The 23,541-nt window shown below is 44.6% G+C and overlaps 1 protein-coding gene across 4 annotated transcripts in view; it reads right to left on the bottom strand.

The window, feature by feature from the left end:
- Tmcc1 (transmembrane and coiled-coil domain family 1) overlaps positions 1–23,541 on the bottom strand; it is a 137,419-nt gene that overhangs the window by 21,037 nt on the left and 92,841 nt on the right. For 3 of the 4 annotated variants that reach the window (XM_013515450.1, XM_013515452.1, XM_005387083.2), the window contains exon 2: positions 2,164–3,098. In XM_013515450.1, the coding sequence (XP_013370904.1) occupies positions 2,164–3,098 (935 nt within the window). Of the gene's footprint in view, positions 1–2,163; positions 3,099–15,859; positions 16,054–23,541 lie in introns of all 4 variants that reach the window. The other variant, XM_013515451.1, reaches the window with a different exon arrangement.

Genomic DNA, 23,541 nt, shown 5'->3' with positions numbered 1-23,541 from the left:
ACTGGAATGTTTTTCTATCCACTCAAAATAAATCAAAGAAGGCAGTTTTAAAATTAAAAAAATTTCTTTTTGAGATAGGGTCTTGCTATGTAGTCCAGGCTAGTTTCAAACTTCTGGTGATCCTCCTGCCTCAGCCTCCCAAGTGCTGGGATCATAGGTGTATACCACCACACCTGGTAGGTTCTTTTTTTCTTTTCTTTTCTTCTTCTTCTTCTTTTTTTTTTTTTAAAGCAACTGAGGTCCACCCAGGTCTTCAAATTGAGAAGGAGGAGGGAGCTAATAGCAGCTGCCTCCTGGTATCAGTGGAATACTATAGGAGCAGGCACTGAACCAGGTGTCGTGTGTAAATTATTTCATCCATTGTTATATGCTGGGCAGGATCATGTGTCCTACATTAGAGACCTGGAAACCAAGACTCTAGGGCAGTGGTGGTGAACCTATGGCACGCCTGCCGCAGCTGGCTGTTTATTATTGAAAGCTGTAAAGGTTTGCCATCATAGCTTTAGTGTTACGAGACTTGCCTGGGTTCCGAGGTTAGTAAGCACACAATGGGGACCGGAGCTGGGGTTCAGGTCAATCTTCTACCAAGGGGCACATGTTTGAGTCCACCCACTGCTCTCCTCATTGCCTTCTCAGTGCGCTGGAGTAAATAAAACACCGAAAGAAAACGCGTACCCACAGCAACCTTCCTCTCTGTGTGGAGCTTTATCTGTCCCACACTCACTTCTCTTTCCTCTTCCCTTACAGGCATACACGGGCATGGAAGGGGTGGGGCTGAACAGTGACCAGCATTTTTGCCGCTTGAAGAGCAGCACTGTTTCAACTCTCCTCAGAGATGGCTGATACACGCAAACAACTTATTTTAGGGCCTGAGGTTATATCATAAAAGCAGACTTCTAAAAACATCACTTTTGCACAGGGTAAGGTGGCACATGCCTGTAATCCCAAATACTGGGTAAGGCTGAGATAAGACGCTCTCAAGTTCATGGCTGGCCTGGGCAATTTAGTGGGACCCTGTCTGTCTCAAAACAAAAAATAAAAAGGTGTGGCTTAGTGGTAGCGGGCTTGTCTGGGTTCAGTCCCCAGAACTGCAAGACAAAACTAAACAAAACAAACAAAACAGCTTATTTTAAGAGGTGAAAGGGATCCTAAAGGAGAGTTGGCCTGTGATGGCAGAGCAGAAGTATGAGGGTTCCCTCTGGTTCATGACACAGACAGGGCCAGACCCGGGACCTCCAGACTCTCCGAGCCCAGTCTGCAGGTCTGTGGCCCTGTCTGTGTCAGAGGTCTAGGCGCGACATCACTTCTGTTGGCATGTGAAGGAGCATGTCTGGGGAGTGGCCAGGAATGGTGCTGTCTGAGTATGGAGTGTGACATGAAACACAGACAAGGTCACCAGGTGGGCATGTGGCTCAGCATAGAGCATCATGCAGAGGCCTGGGTTTGATCCACAGCACAGGAAAGAAAAACCCCCAAAGGCTGGCTCCTACCCTGGCACAGATGGTAACTCAGAGTGCTCAGCCCTCTGAGAGTTCTCCAGTTCTGCAGAGCCATTCATGCTCCAGTCTCCTCCCCATTCAAACATTTGCCAATGCACAGTAAAGGTAACAGGCACATTTATCTGGATTTATTTGCATTCTAATCTCTCTACACCAACTGCCTTGATAGGTATGCGGCCAAATACCTACAAGGCTCATTACATTTTGGCTGGCTGTATTGCTGATATCTACTGAATTTTATTTTTGGGGAGGAGGAGCTGGGGTCTTCCTATGTTGGCTACGCTGGGCTTGAACTCTCCATTCTCTAGTCTCTGCTGCCCAAGCAGCTGGGATTACATGTGCATGCTACTATTCCTGGTCTCTACACACTTCTGATAATTAATATCTTCTGTACCCAACGCCGCACTGTCTCAGGCTGGGCTTTGTTTTACAGTCCTGAAGTGGAATGGCAACACGACAGCTGGGAGATACTTCATGGGTATGGGTCCTGGAGTCATTTGGTTGCTATGCTTCTACTATGTTGTCTATGAACGAGGACATCACATGACATAACTGAAGTGCTCCTCACACTACAGAAAGATAAAGACCTTCTAAAGCCACGTCTCTATGTTCAAAGAAAAAGGACCTCGAACAGGCATTTAAAGATTCACCCCACAGCACTCACCTGTAGCGTTCCTCCTGCAGGGTCTGCATTATTAAGGAGTAGTCCCTCTGGTAGTGCTCCTTGAGGGTCTCAAAAGACTCCTCTAGTCTGGCCTGGGTGTCTCGGATCTCCTGGATCTCGTGGAGCAGTGCATCAAACCCTGAGCTCTGCATGTCAAGGGTGTTGGTCTTGGAGCTAGATGCCCCCACAGCTATGCCCCCCGTGGTGCTGTTGGCCCCCACTGAGCCTGATGTAGCGCTAGAGCAGTCTTCCTCACTACCATACTTTGGGCTGGACTGAAAGTTTGAAATCACCCCCAAAACTTTTGCTCCATCCTCCACTTGGCCTTCCTCCAGAGAGTCCTTCAGGTTAGGGATATTGTCCGCACTGCCAAATTTATTCCGAATCAGCGAGGCAATCTCCCTGGGCTTGGAGACCACGGCTCCTGCTGCTGAGTGGGTGGCCTGCGAGAAGCTGGAGAAGCCGCCTTTGACACTGTCCACCACGCCTTCACTGAAGCCGGTCACCTTGGCTCCCACATCCTTCAGGCCCTGGTGCATGTCCCTGAAGACATCCTTCGGCTGCCGGGGGATCCCATTTTGCTCCACCTCTCGGAGCTTCCGGTGGTAGTGCTCGAGCTTCTTCTGCAGTTGGAGGATGGTCTGGGCAGACTTCTGGTTCTTCTTCTCAAAGACCTGCTTGATACGTGCAGCCTGTTGCTTGTCGGCACTATTGGCAAGCTTCAGGTACTCGGCAACGTTGTCGTCCCGGGCTGTCTGCGCGATCTTAATCTGCTCTGTGAGCTTCAGGATCTTCTGCTGCAGGTGGGCTATGGCTGCCTTCGTGCGTTGAGGGTCAGGGATGCCATCTGCAGGCTCAGTGTGGATGCTGCCATCGGCGCTGGAGGCCACTGCACTGGAAGCTTGGGCGAGGCTGCTTACTTCCAACCGCTCAATCTAGTACAAAAGCAAGAGGGGTTCGTTACAAGGAGCCCAAGAAGACCTGTCTCCTGACTCAATGCGCCAGCATGCATTGGACACTTGCCTGCTTTCCACTCCCAGCACCCACAGCTGATCTACAGGCTCCCTGCTGTCCTGAGCAGGCCCTGTGTGCATGTGGGTTCTGTCTTTATATACATACACCTGACGGAGACCACTATGAAGCAGCTCTGAGCAGGATTTAATATTAACCAATTGGCTTTTCATGTTTACGTGTGAGTTGTTTAAACCTTAGGCACTTTGTCTAAAGATGGGCAGCTGACTCATAGTAAGTGAACCTCTGTGAGTCACTGGTCACCGCTGAGGCCTATATTGGCCTGTGAAGCTGTGACGCCTCAAAGGACACGATAAAGCCACAGCTGAGGATGTCTGGCTCCAATCCCAATTAACTACAAGGAGACTGCAGCTGCAGGCTCCACACTCCTACAATAAATACCAACCTAAAGATAAGGTAGTTCTCCTGACTGACATAATTTACTTCTTCAGAAAATTCTCCCAAGGTCCTGCTAGATTCCCCTGTTTTCTTGAGTATCCTCTTCCTTTGTTTGAAAACCAAATAAATACAGGCTGCCCAGAGAAGTCTTTGTCTAAACTCAAGGAATATCGAAGCTGTAAGAGAGTGAAACCCTCCTGGAGCCCTGAAATCATTTCAGTTGTCTCATTTATTTAAGCCTTCACCATCCACTCGCTTGGGAGATTGTGGGCTAATAACTAAGGGTTATTTAACCAGATATACACCCTAAGCAACACACATGGTTACATGAAAAAGATCTGCATGAGATGGTCAGCTGTGGGTATTCTTCACAGTATTTATTTAAATGACAAAGCTCTCTATGTGGGTTTAAAGCATGAACTGATTCACATTCTTCATGTATACTTTTGTTCAGAAGCAAATCTATGCAAGACAAAGCTACATCTGCTTTTCAATATAACTGCATGAAAACCACTTCGGTATTCAGACATCCCTGTCCTCGCTCAAAGACTAGTTACTTGAAAGTGCTGGCAAGCACAGGTATGGTAAGCCTAGATATAAACATCAACTTTTTATCACAGCATCTCTGCATCTAAATCACGTTGTGGGCAGTGGGAATGCTCTCTATTCTAACCACTGGCATTTGGAGAATGGGAATATAGTGCTGAAAGTGGTAAAGGTGAATGTCACCCCACACAATGGAGGAAAAGAAATCCTTCCCGAGGTGCCTGTAAGTGTGGCTTATGGTGAGTGAAAATAGGGCCCAAAGAGAAGGGCCTTAGACTTCTCTCTATTGAGCAGGAACAGAAATGAATAATAAAATAACCACCTCAGGCTAATAAAAATTCCCAATACAGTATCAAACTATAATTTTATCGTTCTGGAGAAAGATCAGAGCCTTTTTCTTGGTTCCTATCCATAATGTACCCCAGCAGAAATTTGCAGGAATAATGGTTCAGCAGTAAAACACTTGTCTAGCACAGGTGAGACCCTGGGTTCCAGCTCCAGCGTGCTCTAGTTTTCTATCTTAGGTTCTCATATTGCCATGAATACTGATTTACATGGAATCAACTGACTAAGGAAATGTAGGCAGAAATCAAGTCCAATTACTAATCTGGGAAGATCAAAATGGATCATACTAGTGAAAAGATGGTTTAGGGGCTAGGATCAAACTTGGTCACACCTTTAAAATAAACTTTCAACTGAGTATCATTTACAGATGATCGATCACATTTTAGATGTGGTTTTTATTTCTGTACACAGTAACTATGAAGAAAGCCAGACTGTCTCTGGTCTCCCTCTGTCTCCGTGTGTGCCCACCAGGGCAGGGTTCCCACTCAGAGTCATCCACATGGCTTCCAGAGGACAATGGACAGAATCCAATGCCTTGGCCTCCACAGAATACCAACCCACACAGCTACAGTGGGAAGGCAGTTCATCTGACACTGAAAGCAGGAATCACAGGATGATCTGGAAATGCCTCCAGATTTTGGCAGGCACTGGTCTTTGGAGGGGGACAGTGAGAAATGGGATGGGAGCAGAGAGCAGAGTGGACTGTGGGACAGCAGAGGTGAATGGGTTTTTTGAGCTGCAAACTGTCCTTAAGGGCAGTCTGTGCTCTGAGATGGACAGGTGGTCCTGAAAGCTGTGAGTTATCGGCCTGAAAGTGGTCATGGTGCACAACCTCACCAACAGTAAGACAGAAGTAACACTTCATTCAGGAGGCTGCTGTGAGGGTGGACTGTGTCCAGAAACACAAAAGCTTAGGACAGGCCCCAACACAGAAGAGGCTGTTAGTACCAGATACTACTTTTGTATCATCTGAGTAGTTCTTTCCAAAAATTCAAACATTAAGATTGTGAAACAGGCCCCTCCTAAAACTGTTCACATTTCACAGATAAACAAGGAAGCTATGGAGCTGACCTGAAGGAACAGCCTTTGACACTATAGAGCCGTGGTAGTGCACCTCTGGCATGTATTCTGCTGGCTGTTACCACTGAAACCTTAAAAAGTTTGCAGTCACTTCCACAGAACATCACCTTTCTTTCTAGACAGGAGGCCTCATTTATGGCTTGAGACATAGCTGGGTAAGCTCCATTTAACAAGCCTAGACAATCAACACTGCCACCCCAGGTTTACACTACCCTTAGCAGGCACCACAAAGGCATCTACTGATGCTGTCTTTCCTGACCATATCTTGAGGGCCTGTCATTTTTGATCTTCCTGTCTTCCTTGACAGGCAACAGCAACCATGTGACTGCCAGTTCTGTACTATCACTGTAACAAGGAGGTTACAGTGTGTTGTTTGCACTTCTGTCTCTTACTATTTGGGGCGGGGGGTACCAGGAATCGAACTCAGGACCTCATACTTGCCAGGCAGGCGCTGTGCAGCTGAGCTATACTCCTGGCCCCTTGTCTCTTACTATTAAGAACTCATTTGGTAGACTTAATCTATTAACTGATATGACTTAACTGATGGGGATCAACCAGCACCTGAAAACACTGACTCTGCAGGGCTGAGGGAAGCCATCTAGGGTCTGGCACACCTGTAGCGACAGATTTGCCTACTTCTGGCAGGGTTCACCAGCACCCAGCACAGAGGATGAGTACCCACAAGGGCCAACACCCTGGGCTCAGACCAACTTCACAGGGCTCATCAGGCCATCTGCTTGCTCAGGCTGAATCCGTGTTGCTTCTCCTATATAACAGGGCTATTGTCTTTCCATGAGATTTTAAATGTGTTTAACCAGAAGTTGGGGGTGTGCAGTTCAGTAGTGTTTGCCTAGCATGTGAGAGGCCTCAGGTTTGATCTCTGGCACTGTCAAAGAATATCACCATCTCAAAAGCAAAAAAAACCAAAAAACAAAAATGAAAGTGCTAAATCAGATTACACCCAACAAACATGGTATTAAATAGAAATTATAGGAGGTCATTGTTTTGGACAAAATTCCTACAGGGGGCCCCAACAGATTAGGCTAAAAAATCAAAACAGTCTCTCGTGCTAAAGTTCATATCATTGCTGGGTGTGGAGGTGCACACCTGTAATCCCAGCACTGGGGGCGCTGAGACAAGAGGAACACCACGAGTTCAAGGCCAACCTGGGCTACACAGTGAATTCAAGGCCGGCTTGAATTACAGGCAAGACTAACTCAAAAAACAAAAGAACAAACAAAAAAACAAAGCCCGCGTCATTAACCTGCATCATCTGACCTTCAATCAGGATTAGAGGCCACAGCCAAATCTCACAGGCAAGTTTCAACTGGCATGATCACCAAGTCCCTCTGCTTTAATACACAACAAAACTAACCTTAAGTAACCTGATGTTACCCAATTAGATGGCTTTCTACTGTTCTCTTTTCCTGTCCTGCCTTATAATGAAAATAAGTCTGAAATGACCCATATACTTTTTGTTTCTGCTTCCTTCAGCCTGTTTTTCTTTTTAGTACTGGGGATTGAATCTAGGGCCACTAATTTATAACCCAGGACATATTTTTGTTTTATTTTGAGACAGGGTCTTACTAAATCACTAGTTTGTCTAGGCTGGGCTCAACTTTTTTTTTTGTACGGGAATTGAACTCGGGTCCTTGTGCTTGCCAGGCAGGTGCTGTGCCGCTGAGCTATATCCCTGGCCCATAACTTGTGATCCTCATGTCTCAGCCTCCCAGACTGCTAGGGTCAGAGGTGTGTGCCACCATACCCAGCTTCAGCCTTTCTGTCTTTAAAACCAACCTCCTCCACTTGACTCACTGCGAGTTATTTTATGAAATAAAGTGATGTCCAAATCTAGAATGAGAAAGCCTAAGTTTTGACTAAACTGTTGCAATTTTGTCCTTCAGCAATAGTATTCAAACTGGGCTTGGGGGCACACGCTGGTAACTCCATCACTGTGGGAGGCTGAAGCAGAAGACTGGAAGTTCCAGCCAGTCTGTGCAACTTAGCAATTTAGTGAGGTCTTGTCTCAAAAAAAAAGGAGCTATGGATGGAGCTCAGTGCAAATCCTCAGCACTGAGCGTGGGGAGGAGTAAGTACTTGAAATTAACCTTCTTCCATCACTTAATCTGTCCAGGCATGTTGGCTCGCTGCCCAAAATGCAAAAACTAAATACTGCCTTTTACTTTCAAGGAAATGAAGGTAGCAAATAGAGAAGGAAGTGGAAGGTGGGGAAGCCTTCATAATCTGAAAACAAATAGGTGCCTGAGTATTTTTTTATTCTGAGAGTTAAGTCTTTTCCAAGCAAGTTTAGGGAAGGATGTACACTTGTCTCTGTGAGTCGATGCTAGGGCACCTGCCAGAACTTTCACATCAAAGATGGAAGGATCATGCTCTGACTACCATTGGAGCATGTAGGTCAGTTCCAGTGCTCCAGGGCAGCTAGAATGCATGTTTGATTTTGGTAGGCTGCCCCTATGATCAAATTTACAAATTGCATTCCCCAGAGATTTATAACCACCTTGGCCCTGAGGACCACACAGCAACCTGCCTCTAATCAACAGTGAATGCGGATGTGCTCTGGCTGGTTCACTGGCATTACATGGCAGCACTGTGGGCTCTGCAAGTGGGGAGGGATCTCAAGGAAAGGGGATTAGAAGAAAATGAAAACTGGCTCAGCTCTACTAACCCACAGCCAGCACGTTTTTCTCTATGCATTTCACCTCTCCCTTCTGGGGGTAAAAAGATTCTACTTAAGAGTCCAAAAAGATATTTTTAAAATTATCACAAAAAATTCCTCCACTTAAAAAAAAGGAATGAACACACACACACACACACACACACACACACACACACACAGGAAAAGGAAAGGAAAAAGGAAAGGAAAAAGGAAAGGAAAAGGAAAGGAAAAAGGAAAGGAAAAAGGAAAGGAAAAAGGAAAGGGAAAAGGAAAGGAAAAAGGAAAGGAAAAGGAAAGGAAAAAGGAAAAAGGAAAGGGAAAGGAAAGGGAAAAGGAAAGGAAAAAGGAAAGGGAAAGGAAAGGGAAAGGAAAGGGAAAGGAAAAAGGAAAGGAAAGGGAAAAGAAAGGGAAAGGAAAAGGAAAGGAAAGGGAAAGGAAAGGAAAAAGAAAAGGAAAAGGAAAAGGAAAAGGAAAGGAAAGGGAAAGGAAAGGGAAAGGAAAAGGAAAAGGAAAAGGAAAAGGAAAAGGAAAAGGAAAGGAAAGGATTCTCTGACTGGAATAATTTTGTATGGACTGGAGGTTCCTTACAAGTTCCAGGAACCATTTTCCCAGGTTTTTCTGAGGGCTCTGGTGCACAGAGAAGCCTCAGTTGCACCAAGATGCCTCTAAGCCACCCAGAGGGAAGAGGGAAGCCAAGCCTCAGGTTCCTGAACCCTGCTTGCATCTATTTTATCAGTGTTCTAGATAAAGTTTGCTTAGAAAATGAAAAGATACAGATGTTTTATCACTTATTTTTTTTTAATTTAAAAACAACACACAAATATTGTAATATTCATAACGAAAATTCTGATCAGAGCCACTTATTACAGGGCCCTTTCTACCACCAGCACTCTTCTTTTTCCATAGAGAACAGAGTTTATGTCATTTCCTAGTGACATGCATGGTGGAGGAGAAGACATGCTCTAGTTTTGAGATGTAAATTCTGGCTGGTTTGCCTGCAAGTTTTTGTGATGGTTTCTATCCAGTGTCCCCCAAAAGCCTCATACACACATAGGCAGGGCTTCTGGAAGGTGACTGAGTTCTGGGGGTGATATAGCTGACTTGTTGCGAGGAGGCAAGTGTCTGGCCAGAAGAGGTAGTCGCTAGTCCCCTGGACTTGAACTGGAAGGGTACATCATCTGCCCACTCCCCACTTCTCTCACTGCTTCCTGGCCCCCCTGATGTGAGCAGCCTTCCTCCTTCAGATGCTTCCGCCATGCCTTTGTGCCTTGAGACTGGCTGGCCAGACTGAGAATGTGAGCCAAAACACACCTCTCCTTTTAAGGGGAGGGTATTGGATATTTTTTCCCAGTGAGGAAGAAGGAACTACGACATTTTATAGCCAAAGATCCTACATGTGCTTGAGCAAAATGACACAGCAAGTTTCCCTGATGGCGTGGGCATGGTGGGAACCTCCCCCTTGAATACCTATACACAAGGGCACAGCTATAGTCTGGCTCGCTTGACATGGCCTGCAGTCTCACTCCTCAGGGAATGTTCTCCACATCAGTCTTCAACACACAGGTTAGTGCAACCTCCTCCAGGAAGTCTTCCTGACAGCCTCCACCTCCCACAGACATCATAGGCCTTCCTTTATGTCCCCATATCCTGCACACATCTCTGTCATGGTGCCAGTCACATTACACTGACATGACTGGTCTCCGGCCCTCACTGACTTACTGACTTGAGTTTCCGAGGGCAGAATCCTGTTGTGCACCTTTAGATGCCATGACGTGAACACAATGTCTTGTACAAAGGACACCCAGTCAATGTTTACAAAAACTGCCACAGTCTTCTCCATGCAGAGGCTGAGCACGCATTACTACAAATGGAACGAACTCCAGAGTTTCTGTAGGAAAGAAACCTCACAGTTGATTCTACCTTCCAAGGCTGCTGAGGAAAAGTCACTGGATGGGTTGATGTAACAGAGACTACTAAGATACCAGCTGCCTACCTGTCCCAGTATACCTGCTACACAGCGATGCCAGGACCTAGGGTTGGTGCTGGGACTGACTCTCCGATGTGTATAAACAGATATTGTTAAGGATTAGCAATGTCAGGTGTGCTCCGGGGTCTGCTGTTTAGCCTTAATGGATCCACACAGGCTTGGCCAGATAGTTTAATCCTGTTTTAACCAAACTTTACTGAATACACCCATGTACAGGCCTGATGCTACATACCGGACATTGGGTACACAAACTACGCATGCTCCCAAGAAGCCAGTGATCTGGTAGTAATGATGTAAACAGGAGGATTAGGGTGGCTTGGTATGGGTGTTATTTCCTCAGTACAGACTTGGAACTGGGAAGGAACCTAAGAGGTCTTCTGGCTTATACAGTTTATAGATGACTAACAGGGTTAAGAGAAAGGCTTAAGAGAAAGGTCACTCCTTCACAACTAAAGAAAAAGTAAGTGACACATAGTGAAAATTCAGAGAAGCACACTGTCCAGCCTCAAGTGGGGCAGGGGGGTTGGTTTTTGTGTCATCTTTTCTTTCTGATCAGAGCCACTTATTACAGGGTCCTTTGTAATAAGTGGGAAGTGGAGGGTGGAAGGGGGATTGGGGACTGGGTTCAAATACCATATCAGTTCTCATGTGCCACAAGAAGTACCCAAGCAGGGTCACACCTGTATGTTAGGAATGTCAGAGGAAGAGCTGGGTGTGGTGGCACATGCCTGTAGTCCCAGCTAGTCAGGAGGCTGAGGCAGCAGGACTGCAAATTTGAGGCCAGGGTGGCAACTTAGTGAGACCCTTAAAAATAAAAAGAATAAAAAGGGCTAGGGTTAGGGATATAGCCCAGTGGAAGAGAGCTGGCCTAGTATAAGTGAGGCCCTAGGTTCAATGATTTTCTGGAGCTGAGGGTAGAGTGCATGTTTAGTACAAACAAAGCCCTGGTCCAATCCCTAACACCAAAATCAATCAATCGATCAATCAATCAATCAATCTTCTGAGCATGTGGTAATTAGAAAGAAAAGATGACACAAAAATGGGCTTTCACTGCTAAGAATATAAAGACACATGTAAAATGCTTGTACAAATAACCCAACCTGATTGTAAGAACTGCCACCAATAAATTCTCCTTTACAAGTTAATTCCTAACACAATAGTTTGTGACACAAGTCTCCTTAAGACAAAAGATTTCTCAACCCGAGTTTAATAATATTTATTTCAAGCAATTTTGATAAAATAAACTTCTAAAGCCATGAGAAGTCTGAAAAGCCCACTGGGATCTGTGATCCTGGTCGTCCCTGAGCTGGCTGTCAAGACTCATCAAGTGTGAGGACTCCTGGCAAAGCGCACACCCCTGTCCCAATGAGGGCCCAAATACAATCTTGCTCTTAAAGCCATCTATTTGCTGATGGTCTCTAAAGGCTTTCTCTTATTTGCTGATGGTCTCTAAAGGCTTTCTCCTATACCCCACTGCCTACTCAACATGGGTACTCAGGTGTCTTATCAGCCACTGCACATTTCTGTCCTGATCTCTCTAAACCGCTCCTCTTGTCCTCTGCCCTCTCACGAGCCGGATATACCACCAACCCACTTACTTAGATCCAAAGCCTTGGTGTCATCTACTGTAAAAACACCACTAATCTTTGTGGCAGCTAACACAGAGCAGTGTACTTTCAACGAGTACTAAGCACTGTTTGAAACCCTATGTGTAGTAAACCCATTAATACTTTCAACAGCACCATCAGATAGCCCAATTATTAAAGGCATTATTACTTGCCGCCATTTTGGTTAAGAAAACCCAAGCACAGAGAATTTAAGATGTCCAAGATCACAAAGTTAAGAGGCAGCAGGGTCAATGTTTGAACTCCATCTGACTGCAGGCTATGTTCTGATGCTCCCTACGCATACCACATTGCTCCGCAGATGTCTGGAGGCTACTGGGTAAAGAGGTGCAGAACTGACCTCTTGTCACCAAATCTCCCAAGCTACTGCCCTGGCCCAGGCCACTACACCTTCACCTGGATTATACCAACAGTCCCCTATTACTGCAATACTATAATGTTTTTATAATCAATTCTCTGCAGAGCAGCGAGTGGTCCTTTTTAAATTAAGTCAGACTGTAACCCTCTTTTCCACCCTAACCTTCAGTGGCTATCTACCAGAGTAAAAGCTTGGTGTGGGATGGCCTGACACCCACATCGCATCACATCACATCGCCACCTGGCCATCTCCACGGCCACTGGCCACAGTGCCTCCCTGCTGCTCTGGCCAGTGAGTGCCTCTCAGCACTCCATCTGGTGAGAGTGCTCCTCCCTCATACACTCACTGACATGCTCCACCTGTCCTTCAGTCTTTGCTTTCAAGGCACCGTGGCAGCGAGGTCTCTGCAACCGCCCCACTAAAACTGCAATGTTCCCTTCTACTGTGAACTCCCCGCTCTCCTAGACTCCATCCGTGTAGAACTTTTTTTTTTTACTTTATAATAAAAACCTAGAATGTAAGGCCCATGAAGGTAGGAGTTTTTGTGTTTTGTCCACTTTTGTTTCTCCAACAACTACAATGATGCATAGCACTTAGGAGCTGCTGGAATATTTGTGGCTGACTTCCTAGTACGCTTTCCAGCATTGCTGCCAGTTGCCCAGGCTCTCTCCATGGACATCCTTCTGTTCCCCTGGCAAGGCTGAAGCAGAACATCTTGAAGTGTATCCTCTCCTTCCCTCTCCTTCAAAAAGACTTCATTTTCAACCTTCTTCCAGTAACTGTAGGTACAATCTCCTTCCTGATCTTTCCCCATATCTCTCATATTGTTAGGCAGTTCTCCCAGTCCTGCTGATTTTACTTTTATAAACATCAAATGTCAGTCATTTTCACAACCATCTAAAATCTCTTCAACCACAGCCTGAACATAATCCCAATAGCCGCTTTCCCCAAAGCTACCTTGTGCATCACTGCTCTGTGACTACATCAAGGGTAGGTTCCTTATCCTTTTCTAACTACTTTCTCCTGCTAACTAGCACACAAATGTTAAATAAACATCTGCTAAGTGAATGGTTAGACTCACATTATACTTCCTCAAATATCGCTATAAATGCTATCTTTCCAGTTCTACCTTTGCTTTTATAAGACTATCAAGAACTTTTTAGTGCTTTTTATTGTATTCTTTAGTGTGTAGGGACCTCACCCATGCTAAGCAAGCACTCTACCATTGAGCTACATACCCAGCCCTTTTATTTCCAGAGAGGGTATCACTAAGTTGCCTAGGTTGGCCTTGAACTTGCAATCATAACACTTTAGCCTCTTGACTGCTAAGATTACAGGTGTTTGCTACCAGACCTAGTCCTCTGTCGCTTGGCATGAAGATAATAGTATCACCACCCTTGCAGGGTCAAATGATACATATATTCTTTAGAGCATGTTTAAAATCTGAAAGTCCCCTAACAATACATTTTAAAGCACAGTGTAGGTTTTAACAAGTACTTCTCTAATAGAACTCTATTTGGTACTAGGCCAAAGTTTTGCCATAAGATCAATACAAAGTTGCCCTGAGTACTCTGAGATATATTCTGAGACTTGTGTGGACAGCAAATCTTTACCTAACAAAACAGTAAAAACCTACGTACATTAGAGCTTTCTGCCTACTGGAAACATGGCCAGTGACTAGAAGAGGATTTCATTTAATTGCTTCCTAATATTGAAAATGGTAGCTGGGTGTGGTGGCGCATGCCTATAATCCCAGTACTTGGGAGGCTGAGGTAGTAGGACTGCCGTGAGTTTGAGGGCAGCCTGGACTACAAAGTGAGATCCTTTCTCAAAAATAAATAAATAAATAAATAAAAAAGTACTATTTTTCTCCTATACTGCTTATTAGTTGCTGAAATAAATTAATTGAACTAGATAAAGTGCACAGCTACCTTCCAAATCAAAAGATCAAATTCACAAAACGTAGTAACCTCATTGAATTTAAGATTTTTCAAAAATAATGCCATATCCTTTTTGGAAAGGAAATACATTAGATTGTTACTTTTATGCTCTGATGACCTAAGAATTCTTTTAAATGTAATGCTAGTGGGGGATAACATTGGTGGAATTTCCCCTTTCTAAGCAGGAAAAGGAAAAAACAGAACCGCATGACCCACACCATGCTGTGCCTTCCAATCCCAGAAGTGGTTCTCGGCTGGTTCCTCGGGTGGCCTACGGGTGGTCTGTCCTCTGAATGCAAGTTGCATCCCTCTTCTCTGGCCCCTGCAACTCAAACACCTAGATCAACTCAAACACCTGGTCATTACTGAGAAGTGTGGCCCGTTCTTCCCTATGTCAGTCTGTGTAAGAAGGCAATCCTATGCCCAACCTGAGAGGGGCAACCTGAGGTGCAGCCTCTGGTCACCCTGAGTCACTCGTGCCAGGAAGAGGGAGGAGAGTGCTAGGCAGGCTGCAGGCAGGCACTACTGTATGTTGGTGCCCAGCCCTATTACTGCATGATACCAGGAGACCAGCACATTTTCTGTGTGAGAAACCTGCCTGGGAGGCAAACGCAAGCCTATCTCCAAGCCTGGAGCTCTGCATTCTATCGCACTTCCACACTAAGTCTCTAAGAAACTGCAGTTTTAACGTCCTTGGTTACCTGCAACTGAATAAAAATTATTTTAAGATAAACAGTGGGGACCAATCACTCTTGCACTGTTATAAAATATTGTCAAAAGATCAAGTTTCTGTCCCATTAAAAAATAAAAGAGTTTGGCAAGGGACACCCCAGGCTATTATCTTAGATCCTGCACTTAATTTTGAAATATTAAATAAAAATCACAGCAGGTCAAGTTTGTGGGCAACACAGTTAGACCGTGTCTCAAACAACCAATCAACCAAACAAAAATTATAGGAGACTACTGTTTTATTTTTTTATCTTAGTTAAGTTTTTCCTTTTTATTTTTAGTATACGAAATCACTGTTTTAGACTAAACCCCTGAACTAGGTCTCAACACACCAGGCTAAAAATCGAAACAGAGTCACCTACTCATGCTAAAATTGAAATGTTCTATGTTACCACGCTGATACTAAGCACTTTTGCTAACCTTTCTAGAAATCAGGATCACAACGATTAAGAGTTTTATTTCTCAAACAGGCCAGTTTCAACTAGTTAACAATCAAGTTTCTTTTGCCTTAAAAAAAATTTATTTTGTGGTCTCCCCTCCGCCCCCCATGTCATTGCTTTTGCTATCTTTCATGAACGGTTGCCCCTCTGCCACGTGCCAGCCTGCTTTGGAGCTAGCCAATTATGGACTGAAACTTCTACAAACTGGGAGCTAAATAAACCTTTTCTCCTTTAAAAAATTTATTTTTATTTTTATTTATTTGTTAATTTTTTTGGTGGTACTGGGGATTGAGCCTAGGGCCTTTGCACTGAGCTGGATCCCTAACCCTTTTTTACTTTCTTTAAATTTGGAGAGAGGTTTTCACTAAATCACCCAGGTTAGGCTTGAGTTTGTGACCTTCCTGCCTCAGCCTCTCAGAGTACTGGGATTATAGGTGTGTGCAATGCCTGCTTTTCTGCCTTAATTCACGGTCTTACTAAGACCGTGAATTAAGTCTATGTTGGCCTTGAATTTACTATGTAGCCCAGGCTGGCTTTGAACCTGCAGCAATCCTCTTACCTCAACCTCCTGAGTGCTGAGATAACAGATGTGCGCCACCACACCCAGCAAGACAAGTAACACTGAAATGACCAATCCACTTTTTTTTGGTGGTTGTTCTGTTTTCTTCAGCTTTTTCTGTCTTAAAACCATCCTCTTCTGCTTGGCTCACTGGCATATTTATTCCATTTTGTGGAATGAAATGCCATCTAATTCTAGGATGAAAAACAAAGCCAACAAGATCTTTAAATTCTTGTCATACTGTCCTTTGACAGAGAATACAGTTGCTTTTCTGTACAGTGTGTTAAAGCAAATACACCAGTAACACGAATACCTTCTGTATTTTCTGTCTCCAATGTCTTAAGGAGTCATCAGTTTCTAAAGAAAACAGCAATGTTAAATTACCTTTTGCTTGTATCTCATTCTTTTGGAATATGATGTTCAGATTTTTCCTAATTAAGAGTGATGACAAAGTACAGTATATAAACCAACTTTCTCAAGTGGAACATAGAGGATATAGTACAGTTCGTTTGTTATTCATTTACTTATTTATTGTGCTTGGGATTGAACCCAAGACTTTACACATGTTAAGCACATGTTCTACCACCAAGCTACACCCTGGTTATATTCCCCTCTGTCCCCCAACAGTGTCTTGAGGCTGGCCTCAAATGATCCTCCTGCCTCAGTTTCCGGAGTATTGGGACTACAAGTGTGCGCCACTACACCCTATAACTTAGTTTATATACTTTAAAGTTATAATAGGATGACTTTAACTTGGGACATAGAAGGAAAAATGTTTCTTTTTGTAGGTATCTATTATTCCCAAAAGGGACATAAAATCACTCAAATTCAGGAATTTCACACCAAGGTTAACAAGCTCCTCAGACTTCTGAAGAGGTAGCTTGAAGGCTCAGGCCTCTGGGAAGGGCTCTCTTCCCTGGGGAGACAGGGGCTGGTGAGGCTGAACAGACTAAGAAGGGTAGCCCCTCTGCACTGGGGTCGGTATCAGTTTCCCCCTCAAATGCCAACAATGTCTGGATGCTCCAGGGGCAAATGGAGACACTGAGAAGAGGCCATGTATCTGTGGATTCCGGTCTTTTCCTGTCTTGGCTATTTCCTTCACTTGTGACAAATGGTGGCAGGTTTGTTTTTTGATAGATCACCCATCAAGTAAAAGTAGGAAAGTACATGAAGAAAGGAATGGATGCAGGGGATCTGCATACGGCAGGAGAGCATTTTCTACCATGTATCCAGTATCTGCAGGTGAAAGTGAAGGACAGCATAGAGAACACTGGGAGCTGGGCGATGCTGAAGGACACTGTGCTGTGACCCTATGGACACAGGTTCTCAGAGTGAGGATTCGATTAGCTTACTTTGCAGTTATCATTGCTTTCTTTATATAAAGCACTGAATAAAGGTAGAATCCCTGCTCTCAGGGGACACGTGTTAGGGTTGGAATCTTTTTTTTTGGGCAGGGGTCAAATCAAACCCAATGGCACTGGGAAAGCCAGGCAAGTGCTCACCACTGAGCTGCACCCTCAAAGTTCCTGAAAAGCTCATGTGTTGAAGGCTTGGTCCTCAATGAAGCAGTGTTGTGAGGTGGGACTTTTGGGAGGTAACTGGACCCTAGGGCTCTGACCTCTTGGGTAGATTAATCCATTTGTGAATCCACAGGTTAGTGGGTGAGTGGGCAGTTGCCTTATTTTTCTCATTGATGAGACAAAATACCCAACACCCAAAGTTAAAGGAGGAAAGGTTCATTTCAGCTCAGTTTGTAGAGGTTTCACTCCATAGTCAGCTGTCTCCAAAGCAGGGTGGCATGGCAGAGGGTTATTGCAGAGGAGAAATACTGATGGCAGGCAGGGCAGGAAGAAGGCAGCAAGTAGCAAGTGACGGGAGAAGCAGAAGCCAACAGCAGCAGAAATGCCTTTGTATTTTGTCCAGGCTATCTTTGGGAAGTACCAACCACACCCGAGGTGGAGCACCATTAATGCCAATATCACACACTTTATCCTAGCATCACACACCCTAGATCCAGCCACTTCCAAAAGGTCTAACCTATGATTGTGCGAGGCTTTGGGAGACATCTCCATAGTCTAAGCCATAACAGTGGTGGTAGAAACCAGGAGCTGGGGCCTTGCTGGAGGGAGGTCACTGCTTTGTGCAGTAGGGGTGCACTTGGGCTGCACTTTTATCTCCAGCCCCTTCTGTGTCCTGGCCACTGCAAGAGGTCTGTGCTGCTTCACCACTTGTCCCCACTACACTACTTTGCTTCACTGGAGGCCAAAGTCATGGGACCAGGGACCACAGCCTGAAACCTCTGGAACAGTGAGCTGAACACACTTTCTTCCTTTAGGGGATTTCTCTCAGGAATTTTGGCATTGTAATCACTAACACAACATGATCTAATTGGTGACACATGGAAATTACAGGCCGAATATCCAGTAAGACCTATAAGAAATGATGGCAGACATACGATATGAAGGCAATGCAGTCCTTGAATACAGGAGGGGTTACATATTCAAAAGAAGGGGAAGAGAACAGAGAAGTCTTTTTAGAGATGGTGATCGCATGAGCCTTGAAGGAAGATGTTTTGGATGTGGAGAAGGCCCAGAATGAGCCAGGGTCCAGAGGGAATTATGGCACCTTCAATATAACAACGTGGTTTCCCAGGCCGTGAGGGCGCAGCATAGGAGAGGGTTGTGGCAGGGCTGAGCTGCTGCCATGGGCTGGAACTGCAGCTCTGGACTTTATTTCACGGCTATCACTCAAGGATTCTCAATAATGACAGCAGTATAACATCTTTTGGAACCTAGACTTGCAGATCCATAAGGCTTCTTGATTATATCAAAGTACACGTCCCAGACTAATCAACAGAATTTTCTCCTAGACCTGGACTTCTCACAGTGTGCTTTATCCCAGGATAAGCAGCCATGATGCAGGAGGTTCCACAAGCCACAACCAAACCAAATGAAAGCCCAGGGGCCACCCTGGACATCTTCTGCATCTCACCTACAGTCAATCCAAAGCTCTCCTAACAATTTACTTTCTGAATTCATCATAATACACAGATTCTTCATCAGTCTCTACACTATGTGCCACCTTAGCTCAAACTCTTGCTCTTTCCTGGACTATGCAGCCTCATACCTACCTGCATTTTACGTAGGTGCTCTCTCAAGCTAGAGAAATGTTTTCTGAAAGTCCTAAAAATCACTCATTGCTTAAATTCTTTTAGAAGCTTCCTACAACTTTTACAATAAAGAGTAAGAATCAGACATGGTTTATGAAGGCCTCAATGGATCTACCTTCTCTCTAGAGCTGCTTCTGTATACTTCTTCCTTGCCCCAGGAGAGTCACACTGGCCCTGTTCACCCTGGTGCTTGGCCTGTCTTCTTACTACGACACACTGTATTACTCTCTACTTGTTTGGGTCATTTTCCTAGATGCTGGCAGTACACTTATGAACAAAACAAAGTCTGTCTTCACCAGGCTTGTAGCTGGGTGGCAAAAAGTGGCAAATAACCAAACAATCTATTTTGTGAAAGTATTATTAAGAAAAAGAACAGAGGCCTGTGAGAAAAGGAAGTTATTACTTTAACCAGGCCATAAAAGAGGAAAATTATTATTTCTATAGGACAGGATTTTGTATTTCAGCACAGTGAAGATGAAGACTGAGTTAAAGAATGTAGCATTTAGAAAAAGGTGAAAGATTTATGCAATCTGAAGAGAATCCAGAGTATAGAATGTAGCATTTAAAAAAGAAAAAACGGAAAAGGTTTATTTATTCACTGCTTCTGAAACTGACTTGGTGAAAGGTCAGACCTTGTTACTCAGAAGGTTTCTGGGAGAAGCTAAAGGATGCTGAGAGTAAACATTGAGGTTGGGGTCAGGAGCCCAGGGAGCACTGGCTCTATCAGGCTTACATAAGCAGTGAGTCAGCAGGAAGTCAGGTGTCAATGGATCTCTGTGCCCACTCCAAGCCACTAGAAAACCTGGCTCTTCCTACTAGTGAGAAAAGGCCCAAGACAAGACCTGAGGTAGGCTAACAAAACAGCTATATGCCTTACAGCAATACACGCCACATTAGGAGGAGGAAAAGTAAATCTTCATCCTTATAAAAAAGCAGGATTCAACTTAAAGTAGATTACAGAGGCAAGTGATTCTGGTTGGATTTCACAGATCTAATAAAACCCATCTCTTGAATTTATAATATAATGCTCATCAAAGAGTCCAAATTTAAGACTACCAAATCTGCTAAAAGCGAAATCTAGATTTCATAGAAAAAATGTCCTTAACTTTCTTGGGGTTTATAAATATTCAGGCCTACTTTTTATAACTAACTTTTCTCTATTGAAGGCAACTATGTGGTACCCAGCAACAGAAAAGGCTTCACAATGCCAGAATTGGGTCTGCCAAAGAAAAACGTACAGAAGAGAACCTTAAAGAGATTCAGTCATAGTGGAGGACAAGCAGAAACGGCACTTACAACCAGTTGGTAGGGAACAGCAACAAAAACCACACGGGAGACAGACACCCACCCCCGCACAGCTCTGAAAATAGCAGATTCCTCACTGCCTCCCACCTCCACACACATGTCCCCAGCCCAGTGCTGCTCCAGCGGCAGCAGCCAGGAGGAGTAGGAAGCCTCTGTTTTTCCTTCTCCACTTCAGGCCCTAGGAAATCTGGGTAAGAAGGGTAATTATGCCTATGCAAAGAAGGAAGAGAGCTAATTACCGGTGAGCATGCCTTGCTGTGAAAACCGCCAGCCTCTGCCTGTACAGGGCCACCTAAGAAAATCTGACAACCTGAGCCACCTGAAAGGATGTCTTCTTCCCTGCTCCCTTGGCTGTCCTCTCCCCTCACACATGACTCTGCAAAATGTGGCACTCACCACTAAGATGCAATTCCATGTAGACAACACAGAAAAGTTAAAAAGAGAAAAAATATCATAACATGTTTACCTTACCAGAACCCCCCGTCAGGCAGGTTGCTGACCGCGCTAGCCCCACAGTTCATCTTTCATTTGTGTGCTGCAGAGCGAGCATCCTTGTCTGCGCTGCAGAGTGACCCTGGGTCACGAAAAAAGACTGCTCAACGACAAGCTCTTTCAGTCTTTTCCAGCTTCCAAACTGCAGAGCTGTGGCAGGCTGTCACTGCTGCATGAATCAGGTTTCCAAGAATACTGCCGTAAATGAGGGCAGATACCACTGGGAACGCCCTTCCCCACAACAGCCAGCAACAGCCACGCTTCTAGTGGATCCCTGCCTTCTCACCTTCAATAGGCTTGGAGAAGGGTCGTTCCCAGAGCAGGCAGGTGCAGCTGCACCGCACCAACATCCCTCAGAGCCATCCTCTGCAGCACCCGCGTCAGCCTGCGGACAGTTCCCGTTCTGTCTCCAGCATCAACTCGTGGTGCTTTTACATCTGGGTACTTGGGAGGACTGTGCTGAATAGACAGAAAGCTTTTGCCAAACAACATCCCTGTGTGTGTGTGTGTGTGTGCGCGCGCGCGCGCGCACACACACACACACACACACCCTCTGCCCCCCCTTGCTAGTGCTGCTAATGCAAATGAATAGTCTGGCTGGGAGAATAGAGATCTCAGACTGTATCTGCCTCTCTGCTCCAGCTGTATCTTTTTTATAAAAGACAAAAGCTTCTAATTGGTTGGACTTAAAGCCACAGGGCATTAATTCAGCATTCACTTTTGTCTTATTTAAATTAGATAAGGTTCAAAAAAGTGCTTAAAGATCAAAACCATTCTCAATAAAACAGTACAGTTTAGGTAGCTTGGTTCAATAAATACAAAGAAAAAGCAATCTACCCATGTGTTGATAAAGGAACAACTGCTAGAACGGATTTCCATGCCTTTCAAAGTTTTTTCTCCTATTTTTTATTTTAGGTTCATAAAACTATATAAATGAAAATTTGAGCAATAAGAAAACGGGGCAAAAAACAGTCAACTGGAGATGAGACTCTAAAATCTAACTCACTACCCAAGGAAAAACATACATCTGCATCAAGAGCACTGCAACTCCAGGGGAACTGAGCACCAGGTGACATCACAGGCAGACCCCACATCAGCACATGCTGTTCACCTAGAGCCTTGCAGCACTGCCTGGAACAATCCCACACCTCAGGGAGACTGTTCCTGCCCCAAGAGAGTCGCTGTGGATCTGGGCAAATGATCGGTCTGAATTTGCTTTCCTTTTATTTGTTAAAAGCAACTGGGGAAAGGTACACAGGCGTTTTAATGATTATAAAGTGTAGTGTAGCATGTATAAAGTATTAGTCCTGGGAATATTTCTCTGAGGCTAATATCAGAAAGGAATCAGACAGGAAAACAATTTAGTAGAGTGTTATGGTTTGTGTCTGCATGCCCGCCCAAAGCCTCACGTTGTCATGGGTATGGGCTTCTAGAGTTTATGATTGATCCATGGTCCAATGCTGGGATCATGGGTGTGAGTGCTACACCCGCCCTGGTGTGGGTAGCTTGCATACAATATAAGGGAGGGAAAGAGGCTTGCTCCCCTCCCCCTTTCATCTTGCTCTTGCTGCTTTGCTGTCTTCTGCCACCATGAACTACTGCCTTATGTCATGTGCCACCCTGTCTTGGAGCCAGCCAAGTATGGACTGAAATCTCCACAAACTGTAAGCTAAATAAATCTTTCCTTCTTTAATTTTGGGTGTCTGGTATTTTGTCCCAGCAACGAGAGAACAGTAACTGAGACACAGAGTGTATCTTTTTTATGAGCTGGGACCAGTGGTAACTTCTGTGCTGCTGGTGCACACAGGCTTGGGAGCTCAGGGCACCATGGTGACAAGAGGGCAAGGCCAGCCAGCACCACAGCTTCCGGCATTCCTTCCCTTATGCCACTCAAGGCCCTCCAAATGGAGGACAAAGCACCTCGAGTGATGAGATTCTAGGCTGGAACCATGACCCTGGAAAACTACCCTTCCATCTCGCCAGGTGTCCTTAATCGTTCTGACCTTAATTTTCCAGAACAAATTAATAAAAAAATTTATGACTTATGATTGGGGGTATAGCTCAGTGGCAGAGTGCTTGCCAATCATACATGGGCTCAATTTCCCAGCCCCACTTCCCTCCCCCAAAAAAGAAAAGGAATTTTATGACTTAATCATTAAGTTTTGTCTTTATTCAATCAAGTAAGTATTTGTTTCAAAAAAACAAATGATCACACAAACCAGCCTGTACCACTACTGTCAACGCCAGCTATTTGTTTACTTATTATTAGCATTTTCAATTTTTCTTTTTTTCCTTTTTCTTTCTTATTTGGTGCTGGTACTTAACCCAGGCTTTACACATGCTGAGACCTGTTCTGCCGGGCACCACACCCCCAGTCCTGCATGTTCAGTATCTTGTGCTAAGACCACTGATTTCACTCTAGAAAATTGGGAAATTACAAGTTGGCATAAAAGAAAACAAAAATTATCTTGTAGTCTCATCACTCATATAAGGCCAACAAATTGCTGTTCTTGAAATTTTATTTGCTTATTTATTTGTTTATTTTTAAAGCACAAGTATTTTCTGTTATTCAAAAATCAATAGTTCTCGTAATTTCCACTTGATGGGATCTATAAGAGAAGCTATATTTTTTCCTTCCTTTCCCAAATAATCACTTTCTGCACCCTTATACCTAACACACTCAATGTGGGCTTGTAAATTGGTACAGAGCTAGTGT

The sequence above is a fragment of the Chinchilla lanigera genome, unplaced genomic scaffold, assembly GCF_000276665.1.
Source record: "Chinchilla lanigera isolate Chin_1 unplaced genomic scaffold, ChiLan1.0 scaffold00028, whole genome shotgun sequence".
Classification (NCBI taxonomy): domain Eukaryota; kingdom Metazoa; phylum Chordata; class Mammalia; order Rodentia; family Chinchillidae; genus Chinchilla; species Chinchilla lanigera.
Note: the sequence above shows the minus strand (reverse complement) of the source record. Positions and strands in the feature narration are given on the sequence as shown.